This window comes from Rhea americana, unplaced genomic scaffold (genome assembly GCF_003343005.1).
Source record: "Rhea americana isolate MKP2758 unplaced genomic scaffold, rheAme1 scaffold_61, whole genome shotgun sequence".
NCBI lineage: Eukaryota > Metazoa > Chordata > Aves > Rheiformes > Rheidae > Rhea > Rhea americana.
Window position 1 is genome coordinate 3946060 of NW_028186768.1, and position 14899 is coordinate 3960958.

General features: G+C 43.3%; 1 protein-coding gene across 2 annotated transcripts in view; it reads right to left on the reverse strand.

Annotated features, from left to right (window-relative positions):
- LOC146587162 (discoidin domain-containing receptor 2-like) overlaps window positions 1-14899 on the reverse strand; it is a 45514-nt gene that overhangs the window by 14655 nt on the left and 15960 nt on the right. For both annotated transcript variants that reach the window (XM_085320111.1, XM_085320112.1), the window contains exons 4-8: window positions 12353-12581; window positions 8310-8457; window positions 7998-8103; window positions 4943-5129; window positions 967-1213 (exon numbers count right to left, since the gene is read on the reverse strand). In XM_085320111.1, the coding sequence (XP_085176237.1) occupies window positions 967-1213; window positions 4943-5129; window positions 7998-8103; window positions 8310-8457; window positions 12353-12581 (917 nt within the window). The remainder of the gene's footprint in view (window positions 1-966; window positions 1214-4942; window positions 5130-7997; window positions 8104-8309; window positions 8458-12352; window positions 12582-14899) is intronic.

The following is a 14899-nucleotide window of genomic DNA, read 5'->3' on the forward strand; positions in this document are numbered from 1 at the left end:
GGACTCTTCCCCGAGCTTGGCCAGATGTAGAAGAAACCAGGACAAGAGCTTTGCTTCATTTTTGGCATGTTCATGAGAACGGTCATCCCAGGCCAGACCCACAGCCTGCCCAGTCGCACGTCCGATGGGGAGGGTGGCCAGGAGAGGCTGCCACCAACGAGACAGAAGCAGGTTGCAAACTATAGTACTATCCTCTCACTATCCTCTCGCTGTAGCTGTTTAGGGATTTTYTGAGTGGGAACCTATACCCAAGTCATTGCATTTCATTCTCAGTGATAACTGTTTTCTCCAAGACTGAGCCCTCCCAAGCACCTCACAGCAACACCTTCCACCTCACAGCTAGGACTCAAGAGGGGAAGAACCTCCCCCCCCAAAAAAAAAAAATCTGCCTCCTGCTTTTTAATAAACTTGCAATCTGCTAAGCTTTATGGATATCTATGGATGTAATTTAATTATTCATTAAAAAACACAGCATAAAAGTCAACTCAGTAAGCAGCAAGCAACTGTCTTAAAAAAAAGAAATGCCTTATAATCCCTGTTCTAGTTCCCCTGGTCCTGCTACTGCACACTTGTATCAGCCTAAGCTTGAACATCCTCCTTGTACATTTGGTGTTTCTGCATTGCCCTTCCAKCCCTGATCAGCTTCGTGCCCACATTCTTCCTCACACAAATCAGCCTGCCCTTTGTTTCCACTGACAGGCTACACCATACCTTAAGCCATGTCCCTGGTGTGAACCCTAGGCTGCCTTCTCCACTCCRCCACCATCCTGCAGCCTCCCAGCTATCCTGCGTTTCCCTATTACACTCCTACCTCTCACAGTGCCTACAGCAGTACTACCTCTTGCTCCTCCTTGAGAAGCCCCACGCTGCCCTGCACTGCTGTTAACCTCATACATCCAGCATCTCTACACCATTGCTTCTGCCCTCCATGCTCCCCTATATCTTCTGAGCTGGAGGAATACTCACCAGACTGGAAGGAAATCTCACTCATCATCATCCAGGAGTCGGCAAAGTAGAAGCGGCAAAGTATGGCTTTACCCACACGCTGATTGAGGGGGACAGTCACAAACCTTGCACTGGGGTTTTTGTCATCTAAGACAGTTGCCACTCCAACAGGTTCAGACTCCCAGTCTGCAATCAGGCGAGGTTTGAACAAACACTCCACCTTCTGGAAGATCTTCACTCCCTTAGAAAACATGTTGTTACAATGCACCTAGCATGAAGAAACAGATCAGACAGGAATACATACTGAAATCAAAAATCAAGGCTTGATGATTTTTTGTTCATGCAGCTCTTCGAACAGCTGTCTGTATGAATACTCTTAAACCAGTCTGAGTGACTTATTCTAGGACAGCCCGATTCACCTTWAGTCTGTAGTGGGAATGTCTGTGCAAGAAGTGATTTCAAAACAGCTGTTAACCTTACATGCAAAAACTAAATTAATGGTCCAGTCTTAGCAAGCTCTCCAAAAGACCCAGCAAAATGCAACATCAAAAAGAACAGCCCCAAACATACCACCCTATGTTAATCCAAAGCCTCACAGAACAATTCTGCATGAACATGTATCCTAAGAGGGGAAAGGAAACCACATCTAGCCTCTATAGCCTCTTTGAGGAAGCCCACAGCATCTGCAGTGTAAGTTACTTTCTTCAAAAAAAAAATTACCAAGCAGTATATGCAAGCCAGAAAAGCTATTCCACTGACAAATAGCACTAGTTCTGCTGTGGCTGCTCCCTAAAGACAACAAAGGATCTATGTTTTCTTCATACCATCATGTAAGCCTGCACCTATCAGACTGCCAGGGGGGCTCAGTACATCACCAGGGTGTCCCTGCTGCAATGGCACCACTGGCTTAGCTAATGATGCTGAAATTTAAACCATCATTGCTACACTGCCAAGCTAACGTCTCACTAACACAGAGGCCTCCCCGTGCATCTTCGGGTTACGGCTCCACAGAGTCTGCTTTCAGACTAAGCAGTTTGCAGACTGCTGCCAGGCTGGCTTCACATCTCTCTATTTGGGAGGTTTGTTTTACCCTCCTACGAGCTGGTAGGAACTTTCCCCTTCCTGCTCTTGGGCTGCACCTAAGCCAAGGGCCTCTGGCATAAGCGACAGGGGCAGGGGACCTACGGCTCCTCTGCTTCCCCAGGCTGCAGCACTGCAGGCCCATCAACACTGACACACAGCACCCTGCCGGACCTCCAGCGAAGTGGACTTCACAGAGACAAGGCTCATAYGGATCCCTTATGCTGTTACTTATGCTCTCTTACTTTAATGCAAATATTGTCTCTGGTTTAGGGTATTTTTTATTTGTTTGTTTTTGGTTTTGAGTTTTGTTTGTTTTTGTTTTGGGKTTTTTTTAATGACAGTTTAGATTCTGCCACGAAATACTGAAGATCTGGACCAAAGCACCAGYGTCAGGAACTATAAAAGAAATAAAGTGGCCCTYGAAGCCCATGGTGTTCCTCCCAGCCGGCCCCTCCATTTCATAGCCATGGTGGTCTGACTCTCCCTCAAAGCTCAAGAAATTATTTTCTAATGACTGCGCAGTATTAACAACTGCAACAACAACAGTTTCTGTATAAGTGCAGCTTTGAATCTTAATTGCTTCACCTCCTTGATGTCTTGCAGTGAATAGGAGTGAGGCAGTAATGAGGACAACAGGCCTGATGAGCAGGAAGACAAAAAGAGGGTATTTGAGTATAATCAGGAACAGATGAAGCCTAGATAATGTTATTCAATAAGGAGGTATAGTCATCTGTAACAAGGCAGGAAAGCCTGATGCCTGCAATACAGTTTGTGCCAGATTTGGACAGAAGTTGGACATGTTCACATCTTGGAGTGATACAGGAATACTTTCTAGTCCAACTATTACGAGTGTAGTGTTAAGCACCACCTACTGAAGTCCAACTCTACAATATGCAAGCCTAAGTAATTTGCAATGTAGTTGCAAAATTTGATAACATTTATTTTTAACATTCCCTTGTATATTGGAGAAGTTCAAAGGACTGAAATAAAGCTAACAGGTACTAATATTAAGATAGATATGYATCATGATAGTGATGAGTGAGTGATTACTGAATAGCTAGCTTACACGAAATAAATACAGAAGTAAAACAGCATACACAATTAAAAATGAAGGATAATTTATGCTAATCAAAATAGCCTTATCATAAAACACTAAACAAAGTTGCTATTTCTATGAGCTTATGTATTTGGCTGACGAGAATGGCTGTGTTTACATGACAGATTTTAATATAGCATTTCATTTACTCTCATTGTAATATGCAACTCCAACTAACATAACATGATCTCATGAATTATATAATTTAACTTTTAAGATTGGCAAGTTTTAATCAMGGCACCATTCTTCAGCAGTTTTTTTCCTAGCAGGCACAAGTTCCTAGTCCAAGGCTATTCACTATCTTTCTCAATAATCTGAAGAGACAATAAAATCACTAAGAATAAAATAGAAGAAACAAAGCAGCAAAATCAAACAGAAACGGCAGTTTCTCAAATAACCTGAACTGTGCAGTAAGCTGGGTCCTCTGACTTATTTCAAGATAAAGAATTCAGCATCAAAATGTAAATCAAGCTTTCTGGATTGGACTTTTATCCTGGAAACCAATACTTTTGGATAAGATTTTAGTATCATGCTAAAAGCTAAGTGATCATTGGTTCCCTGTCCTTTGGCTTAAAAAGAAAACGTGATCACAGCATTTATAAACAAAGTATAAACAAAAGTAGAAAGTCAGTACTATTCTTCTAAGCAGTTTGATCAAAAGCCTGCATCCAATTCTACCCTCTACACCTCCAAAAGCATATTGGCAAGCAAAAAAAGGATTGGAAGAAAACAGCACAAGTAATCCTGGCTCTCACAATGAAGCAATTGAGCAGCTCAGCCAATTTAGTTTACTGAAGCAAAGATTAAGAAAGTGGTTTAATCACAGTCTAGAAACAGGAAAATTTGAGAAGGCAGGACTCAAGATTTTTTGCCATTGAAAGCAGGCAAAAAGCCAATGGTTGCAAGCTAAAAATAGACAAAATAAAACCAGGGTAAGTAACCACCAAAACAATTTACTTAAGGATGTGGTGGGTTCTCCTTCATTTGAAATCTTTACGAGAAAAGCCACTGATCCTTTTAAAAAGATTCTGCTGTTTACTACAGACTCTAATCCTTTTGTTCATCTTTTTCCTGCATAATTCAGTAATTTCTCACAGCATAAGCATAGGTTTAGGCATCCAGAGAAGTTTTTGGTCAAAAAAGGGGAAACACGATCACATTTTCTTGCCTCAAGGGTCAGGCAAGGCCTGTAGACAGTCAGTAGCCTACAACCTAAAATCTATCTTTGTTGTCAACAGGGGCTGCCCAAGCACCACCCACGTGTCTGCTTTATAGTCCTTAGTCATTTAATCTAAATGGTGAAAGGGGATGAGGCTAAACTAAACTCCTTTCAGTTGTCCCATGAGAAAGGACTAGAAGCAATGGGCAAAAACTGAACCACAGAAGTTCCGCCTGAACGTGAGGAGGAATTTCTTCACTGTGGGAGTGACAGAGCACTGGAGCAGGTTGCCCAGAGAGGTTGTGGAGTCTCCTTCTCTGGAGATACTCAAAGCCTGCCTGGATGCAACCCTGTCTAACATGCTCTAGGTGACCCTGCTTGAGCAGGGGTTTGGACTAGATGATTTCCAGCAGTCCCTTCCAGCCTTACTGATTCTGTGAAAGGAAAGCATCTCAGCTCCAGAGAGGCAAGCACTCCCCTGCTGCAGCTTTCTGCATGGGCAAACGTGAGACATTACCTGCTCAAAACCTGCCTCCGGTGGGCTCTGCTGCTAAGTGCCTCATATACTCATGCTTTGGGAAGAGAGCCTAGAGGTGAAACTTGGAAGCACCCAGACCCAAAGCCCACCCCAGGCAACAGGAGAGGGAGGACATTGATACCTTCATGGAGGTGAAGTTCCTTGGTCGGTCAAACTGAAACTCCATTTCAACAGCGCCTGTGCTAAAGCTCTCGTTTTTCCAGCCGACGTAGTCATAGCCTGGCCACACGCGGTACTGGTGGCTCTGGGTGAAATCATCCAGTCCCAGCACGCCGTCYGTCAGCTGGCCCAGGCCTCCATACAAGTGCCTAACAAGAAAGAACTAACAGTTGCACAGAACACCAGCTAGGAAAAACACTCAGGCTCCTTGATCTACCCGAGTGTGAAAGCAGTTAAGTCTTTCAGCTGGTACCAGGAAAACATGAATTTAGTTATTCTTAACCCATCCTGGGCAAGAACTCATTCCTTGTTATTGTACCTCACCTTTATTTTATTCAGGCTGAACTTTGAAAACCTTTCCCTGCTTTGCAAAAGGCATAAGTTTTTGCATTGATGTGACATACTGACAGCAAAATCTAGCAATAAGTAATCTATTGAGAATGAAAGTGAAGGCTCTAGAGAAGACACTTAAAGCTCTCTGTTAGGAAAACCTTAAGTGAAACATTTGATTGTGGAGCTGCACGGGAGGAACACTGCTCTATCCTACCCTTGGAGAACAAGTGGGAGACAGAGTTTTGCAGGTAGGCACAGAAAAGTGCAGAAAAGAAGCGGTGAGAGGCCACGGTCAGCTAGTCCAGCCACTCACAAGCAGACACAGCCAATTCTGTCTGGGATTACTTCTGACATTACTTCTCAAGAGGAGAGTGTTACCAGCACCATTTTCAAGACTGATTAGATTCTCTTCCCAGGACTCTGCCTAGCTCCACTTTGTATCAGCAAGAGCAGACCCCATTGGGATAGTGCTGGAAGACGACATGGAGTAGGAAAGGCTAAACACAGTATGTTCCTGACTTAACTGCCTTTTGGGAACGCTGCCTGGCATATTCTGCCCCTTGTCCTATGGCAAGGAGAGTGCTAACTGTTCAGCAGTATCAACGCCTGAGCTCGCTTCCTAGACCTGTTCCATTTAATTAGGCAGTCTTTGTAACCAAGGCTGAACTGCTGGTACATGCATTGAAGGTCCTCAGGTCCACTCCAAGAAAGCCCTCCTATAATTGGGATTTGTACTAGTCTGCATGTTTTGTGAACTCCAAACAGGATTCACACCTGGAAAAGGCAGACTCCTGTCTGCAGGTCAGTCAGGCGCTTGATCAACAATTCAATTAGTTTGAAAGACTCCTTGCTCAGCACGTTGGGTTTTATGTCTGCATCTGGAGCTCCCAGGCACTCTCCAACAAAGCTTGCTTCCTAAGTTAGGGCTCAGCAACTAAGTGCAACACCTACATCCTTCTGCACACATAACTTTTTATAAGACACTCTAAAACATAAGTTGTGATTCAAAGGAAATTTTGATCTCAACACAGACCTTGAATTTCTAAATATCTGCCTTTTAAAATATTTTCTGCAAGTAAAAAAAACCACTCTACGCGAAACTCTTTATTCAAATGCCAGGTTTTCATATTCAAACTTCAATATCTCAATACAGCTTGAAAGCATCAGATATTACCCCATCAAGACCTAATTACCTGCTATCTTGCAACATCTCTCAAGTACAAAGAAGGTATTCTCCTCACACATTTTTGACCCCAGCATAGCAGGACACAAGTTACTTAAAAAAAAAAAATCATCTCTAAGCACGAAGAATTTCAGGCATCAGCAGAAATTTTCGGAGGTTAATAATCACTGAAATGTGAATGTACACTAGAATCTCCTTAGCTCAATGGGTGCCACCAGGTCACTTACCAGTCACCTTTCTGCACAAGCAGGAATCTGCTGTGCCTCAAGAAGAGGCCCATTGCCCAACATTTCAAGCCATTCAAAAACATATTYAAATCTGTGTTTATAGCAAAGAAAAATGATCATGCTAAATCTCTGAAAGTTCAGCCAGTTTAATGTTTCAGATTCAGACTCTTAATGAATTCTGTCTTCCAAAGGAGTCACTATAAGATAAACCACAAACCTCAAAATGTCAACAAATGTCCTAATTTACCTCAGTGATTTGAAATACTAGCATGCCTTGTAATGAGCTGTAAAATCCAATGATTCTGGGCTTTTTGACTCCAAACTGGAAAAGCATCATACCCAGGAAATCTTTACAGTGAGACATCAGCCACCTTCCTTTGATACCACATTGGCAGTGGTGCCTCTGCTGACTTGTAGCTTCTCACATGGACTGATGCAGTTTTCCAAATTGTTTCAAGTCCTTCAGGGCTTTGTTTTCAAAAAGAGTATTTCACATCTGTCCAGAAGCTCACAGGTATCAAGTGCAGGCCTAGAGTTCAGGTGTTGCGTACTTTCTCAGATGCCCAATTTACCCTGGAAACCTCCTGCAACAATTTAAGATGCAGTCTGCTGGAGAATGCATTTCAAGTATCAAACTCCAGAAGCAAAGGCAATGAAGAGGGGAAGGACCTTCAGCTGATYCAAGGGCACCATGATTGTGCAAGTAAAAGGTCCAGCCAGCTCTCCCACTCCGACTTTGGGCAACAAAAGAGTAGCAGCACCTTATAATCTGCAGTATCAACAACAGCTTAAGGCTACACCTGATCAGCAGTGAAACCAGTGCAATGAATATAGTCACAGTAGAGACCAAGAGTGATGAAGGCTTTAAGGCAACCAGACATATCAGAACTGTCTCATCATACCACGTACAGATGGGAAGCCATGAACAAAGACGTACTTGGCTGTATAATGACAGAACCTTCTCTTTGAAGAGAAGCATCAAAAGACTTCCAATAACAGACAAATAATTTGCTTCCTGGTCACCTTCACCAGCTAGGATGGGATGAATCTTGAGCTTGTGCCCTCCTTCAGAACAGCAACTGATAATGCATCACAGGGTCTGGAACAACCAAGCCACTCAAATATTAAACACTTTGGAGAACTAGGAGGCTAGCTTGGACTAGGGAGGTCTCACCAAGAAAGTGTTTAGGATGCAGGATACTAATGACAGGAAAAGAAAGAAAGAGGAAATAATTCGCACAATGACAGAGAGAGAACAGGACAACTTCTCCCACCTGCGCTCATGGTAGCCATCATAGGTCGAGTCATTCAGATAAACGATGGGGAAGCCAGGAGCCGCTATTGTCCCTCCTTCAGGGATGCTATAGGATGCCAAACCATCTAAAAAAAGAAGGCCATACACCTCAGAAACACAGCAGCAGCCGCCTTCCACCATCTCCGCCCATGTGATTGTTATTTATGATGTGGACCACCAAAGCAGCTCTGTGGACCTGGAAATCTTTCTCATACATGAGGATGCTGAAGAGTCCCAGCCAGTGTTGTGTAAAGGCTACTTTTCAGTCACAGGCATGGAAGTCACTACTTACCATACCAGACGCAGCCATAGAGCTCAACCCTCATACAGACAGTCATTGGCAACTCTGTCACAGGAATCACCCGGATAAAACGAGCAATGATGGGAGGCCGAAGATCTTTCAAGACCACATCATACGTATCAATGTTGCCTTGGATCACCTGGAAAAGAGAGGTCCTACCAGTAACTTCCTGGTGCGTAGTTCATATGTACAGAAGTTTACTCGTACCCCATCATTTGCGACTGAGGAGTTTCCCCATGCAGTACACGCAGAGGGTTTGCTGCTGCTGTTCCCTTCCTCCTACCCAGTGCATGGCTTAGGTGAAAGGTGCTTCCTGCCGTTTTGCTTCCTGTACACTGCAGACTGATACCAGGTAGGACTTAGAAAGAGAAGGCAGGCAGGTGGAAGACAAATGTACATGTGGACTATACGTTACAGAGAACTTCAGTTACTGGTATGTAACCTCTCTTTTGAGGAGTCTACATGTACATTCTAACAGCAGATAGTGGTCAGCGCTTGCCCTCTTCACTAGTTACCTGAAGAGGGTCTTGTTGTCCTTTTTCTAAGAAACACTGCACAAACCAACAAAATGTCAGAGTTGGTGCAGCATTCATGGATGAAGATCCAAGTAGCTGCACAGCAAATGTCTTGAACTGAAATACTCAGCATTACTACGACTGCTCCATCCCGGTAAAGTGCAGTGTGATCTGGCAGGGAGTTCCACCCCCCACCCCATTTGATCGCAGTTCTAGGAACAGCCCACTATCTGCTTGACGGCCACTGTATGAGAACAGCTGGAGCTGTCAATTCCCCAGTGAAGGGCTCCAAAAGCCTAAGAGATTTTTGTAAAGGTCTGGACCTATGGAGACAAAATAAGAACACTTCTGACATCAAGAGCCTGAACTGCTGGTGYGAGGGCTCCTGTTCAAAGATACTCTCAGAAAAAAGAATGGACCAGAAGCTGAGATTGCTCAAAAGACCACATGGACTGGAACTGTTGGTCTGCAGGCAATTTAAAAGATGAGAGAGGCCAGTGAGGGAGCAGAAAAATGGCTTCCTCTTCATAGCAGCAGGAAAGCTCTCCAGAGTCACTAAAGAGGTAAAGGACCTTGGACCTTCTTATATCACAAGAGGAAGCTCCTCAGAACACTGCATCTTTCTCAAGATCAGCCAGGATTGACAGCCCCAGGAAAGCAGTTGAAGCAATGTGAAGGGAGACCATATCTATTTTATCAAAAGCCACCTGAACAGCTTTACAGAAAGTTCTGGAGTTCTGAACTCCACCAGGATAGCATGAAACGCTCTTGTACATCTGACTGGGGTGAGGGAGGAAACCACAAGCAGCATAGTCTCAACATACAGGACAGTCAGAGAGCAGGCTCGCTTTCTCATCTTCTTCAGCCTCTCAACAGCTCTTAACTTGCAGCCTCTTAACATCTCTGTTCTTAAGACAAACACTTATGATCTCTTCCAATGAAATACGGACACATAAATGACCCTTTTCTTCAGACATCTAGTAACAGGGATTAACAGAACCATCAGATGACCTAAGATTAGAGAGCTGTAGAACAGCTCAGCTGGCACCACCYGATCTTATTGATAGGAAAAGAGACCCTATAGAAGCTAGAATTCATTTGGCATGAATTTCATTTTGACTGCAAATTGATTTGTTTACTTCCTTAGGAAGGATGTGCAGAACTTCTGCCATTTCACTGCAGATGGCCTTGAAATATCCCACGCTTCATTACAGGAGCTAGACAGATCCTCTGGAGTTGACCACACCTGAAGGGAATCTCCAAGATAATATCAAGCCAAAACATCTTACGTAGACCAACATGGACTCACTGCTAGACAGAGTAAGAGGAAGAAGCTTCCAAGAGCTATTCCCTGCTCATAAAAAGATACCTTTACATCAGCTCTATAGTGGAAGAGCCAACATTTCTGCCTGATACAGGCATCACCTGAGATAAGCAAAAGGAAAAATGCACTTAGCACAGTACCTCCCACAAGTAGGGGTTGCTGCGGTTGAGCACTTGCAGTTTCTCATGGCCAGAAAAACAAAGTGATGAGCTGTGTGTGGAATGAGCCCCAGACTCCAGCACCRGCAACAGATGGTGCCAATTAACATTCCCAACAGCATCAGGAAAGACCAGGACCAACAGTGCTGCACTACACAACACTAGTGCTAGTAGACACTATGAACAGATGTCAGAGATAAGGGGACAACTGTTTGACCCTTTGCCTCTGAGTGTATCAAAGCTAGAGCTGACTTTCTTAGTGTGGTCCTGGTACACATCCCTGGTGCACATCCCACAAGCCTGATGACCTCATAACCCTGTGAGATCTGCAACTTAACAGCAAAGAGAAGGGATCTTCTTGGCTGAAGCCATTTGTACAATCCCTTCAGACAGGGACACGCCAATGTGGGCTCACATTGTCACCCTGATATCTCAGTGACTGCAGATCTGTCAGCTGCAGGACTGGAGGTCTTCAAAATGCACAAAAACAAATCTGGATCTCGTACTTACATTTGCACCTCATTTCAAGGCTTGAACGATTTTCTAGGACATTTTACAAATGATTTCACAGGACAGTAGTGCTTCTGAAATACAGATTCACTAATGGAATGTGACCTTTACTGGTGACACACRTTGAGAAAAGCATGCTTTAGGCAAAGTCATTTTTCAGAGGATCCGAAATGGCAGGAATCACATTCTACTGTGTATGCTGTGTCCTGAACAAGAACAGGACCATCTTCTCTAAAGATACCAAGAGGTAAAAGTTTTTTGGTCCCATATGATGGAGAACATATACACACTACCAGAATACATATGTGGACTCACTCATGAAAGAGCATGGAATGGCTCACATTTTAACAGACAGCTAAATACATGCTCATTACCTTAACACAGTCTAAGAGGGAGATCTTGCAAAAAAAATTAATCATAACACTGATACCAAACAAACTTCTGAGGGCCRGAGAACACTGCTTTGCACAGGACTGGGACAGCAGAGGAGGGAACTTATCTGCTTGGGGACAATGTAGCCACTCAATTCTGATAACTCTGAAGATACAGACAGACTTAACCTAGTAAAGTACCAGTGAAGAACAGTTAGCACAGTCAAGCTTGAGCTTCCCTTCCCATCCTGCAGTGTTTGTAGGCACAAAAAGTCAAGGGACAGGCAAGATAAGTAATGGCCAAGTAACAAATTAAAGATCTGAGTGAACAAGTCATTCATTAACAAGCTAGAAGTTAGTACCTGAACTGTTTCTAGCATTACAGACCCCACTGTTACTTCTGAAGTACCCTCAGTGCTAGAAAACACCACGGCACCAGCTACCTTTCTCATGAGGGCTAGATCCTGGCTTATGACCAAGACACAGGAATCAGCTCAGACAAGCTGCAAAGGGAAGAAAACTTATTTCCAGTGAATTTTAAGAAAGGCTTATGAACACAAGCAGAGTGCTGCTAGTACAGCGCTGCATGCTTGAATCTGGAGGGAGTCAGAAACAACTGCAGTTAGGCAGGGAAGCCTCTGTGGGTGTGCATTCAACATGTTTTCTACCCTCTAAGTTTCTCCCTTCTCACAGCTAAATTAAACACCACCAGACATCCAGAACCTTATTGCCTTTCCATGCTCCACCTCTTAAAAAAAATAACACATCCACAAAGCAGGCATGCCAGATCCCAAAGTAGTTAATAGTCAAAAGCAGACACTGGATATGAAGCTTGCTTTGCAGCTTTGAATTTAGAAGCGAGTCCCAGGCTGGTAGAGGGACAGTCACATTGCATTTCATGTTTTGAATACATATAGAAACATAACAAAGAGCCACTATTTTAGGTCAAGGCCATGGGAAGGATTTGGGGAATCAGGTCAAGTGAGTAACAGCCCCAGCAAATACAGGACTAAGGCAGAGAACACTGAACACCTGACCCAGAGAAGAATCAGAAGAGTAAGATACACTAGGCAGTAGGCAGAGACAAAGGAAGCACACATCTTCCACAGTCTAATTCCCTATGACTTTGCTTGGGTTCAGCTCCTGCTACACTCACCTGCCTGCCTTGACGATCTTTCCAGGAGACCCAGCGCTCTCCATTGCGGCTGTAGTCAATTCGGTAAGCACGGGCAAATTCTTTGCCTGTGGCACGGGCGTGCCGTCCCTGAGTCCCAATCAAGGTGATGAAAAAGAGCTTGTGCAGGTCAATTTGAAGGAACTGCACATCTTCTGGCTGCAACAAGCCAGCCGGGCACCAAGCTCCATCCCCCTCTTCCCTTTGTAACCTGAGGGGAAAAACCAAATACATAAAAAAATAAATAAATAAAAACCACAGGAAAAAAAAAAAAAGGCACTTTCTTCCTGAGGAGCCAGCCTTCCCAGTAACTGAGGAGACCCGCTGAAACTGAGAATTGCATAGAAAGAAGTCAGCCCTGGCAGCTAACTACTGAACCCCTCTCCTCTTCCAGGTGATCTGTAGAGGCTTATCTGAGACACCTGTAACCAGTCTTACCCTTTGCAGAGCCACTGTTTTGGGTATATCTCATTAACTACTGTAAGTCACTTCTTTCTTGGAGCCAATACTTTAATGTTGACTTGGAAACAGCTATATTAGTCAGTAGGCTATTGTGTATCGACTGCTTTTTAGCAGATGGCCTGTAAAGTACATTGTCACTTTACCTAAATACCCCATACAGTAACACCTGAACCTCTGCCTAGCCCTCCTTCTATAGCTGTTACAAGCACAAAAAGGAGCTATCTTAAAATACATTCTAGAAAAAAGCTCTGCCACCTCCAAATTATTGTGGGTCATCTCAACACATCTTTCCTGTTTCCCTCATTGATCTGAGTTGCTGGTGCAAGACACTGTTCAGTGTTTGATGAGAATTTCTCTGCTTACAGTTGAACATTTCAGCACTAGCTGCAAAGACTCAAGCTTTTAGCCTTGGAGATTGCATGCCAAGTGCTCTAGCAATCAGCAGGTGGAGCTACTGAAGGAAACATCAGGTTACCAAAGCATCTCCAGATCCAGCTCTGCAAGCCACAAGGCGGTGAAAGTAGTTTTAAGTGTGAAAAATTTATCTGGACATGGTAAATCCACATGAGCTTTGAAGTAACAGATATCCCAGAAAAGAACAAGCCCTTGAAATGTCCTTTTCTTTCTGACAGCCTTCCTAACTCTAATTAGTGGGAATGGTGAGCACACCCAAATCTCCTATCAAGGAAGAAAATACCCAGAAGGAGACACAGAAGGTCAAGGTACAGGCTAGAAACAGGAGTTTTGTCTCAGCTCAGTCAGTACCCTGTTGTATACTTTTAGAGTGAATTAGCACGTAAAACAAGTTTAAGAAAGGTGCGAAGGGCAATTGTGAAGTGACAGGGACAAGCAGCATCTGCATAAGAGATCCATGACCTCTAAAAAAAAAAAATGAAGTCAGCTAGAAGGTGTCCTTTCACATTTTCTGCCTGTGGACATCCAGCTGCGCTAGCAGAAAGATGATGGTAACAGATGGCAAGTGACAACAACTACTTGCAGAATTTGGATTAAGTCATCCTTGAGAGAACAAAATACATCTTCCAGCCTTCAGACCCACAGGCTTGTTCAAACTTTGCAAAACACATGGCATTCAGCATCCTTGCTCTAAAATAGAGTAAGAAAAAAGCAAGTGCTACAAGAATTTCATAGTTTTGGACTGTCTAAAGTCTTTGAATAAATATAACCATCATAATTAACCTGTAATGCATATCTAGTTTGCGTAGAAATTATACGAATGTTTGATATCATTACAAACGACTGTAAGGAAACTTACCTTTTGGAGTTACTTTGTAAATCATTAGTCTACAGCTTTGAAAGAAGTGGAATGACATAAGAATGAAAAGCCAAACTGCTGAAAAAGACTAACAGTTCTTGACATTGAAATAAAATCCTGTAGCTGCTTTTTAACAACTCCTTAACTCTATATTTTCAAGTTTACAAAATAGACTGTTAGTTTTAGAAAATTTGATCAAAATAAAAAAGTTGGTGACATGATTTCTTGTAATGATGCTATAATGAATACAGCAGAAAAGCTGAATTAGGAACAGTTATTTCTCCTTGCTTCTAACTAGGGAGAAAGTAAAAATTCATGGCAGAGAAAAGAAACACTTTTGTAACCAGTTCCATAAAAGGCCAATGTATCTAACTGATGCAGAACACCACTATTTTGCAGTCAGTGCCATCAGGTCAGGGTGATCACATTCAAAACAGCCAAAGAATTCAGAACTTCTTTGAATTAAAGTGCACACAGTCCATTTCTTCATTACGATACTGTTGAAAAGTCCATTCACCTAAGTGACTTCCTATGATTCGGAATTTCAAGTGCTCCAACAAGAGTTCCAAAGGCACTGTCCCTAGTTGACCTGTAAATCACAAATCCATTAGAGATGGTTATAGAGCTACAGAAAGAACAGGGCTGGAAGTGCCTCTGGAGGTCTCTAGTCCAATCTCTTGCTTGCAGCATGGCTAACTTCAAAGCTACATTGCTTTCCTCAAGGCCTTGTCACACAATCACAGAATGGTTGAGGTTGGAAGGGACCTCTGGAGATCATCTAGTCCAGCCCTGCC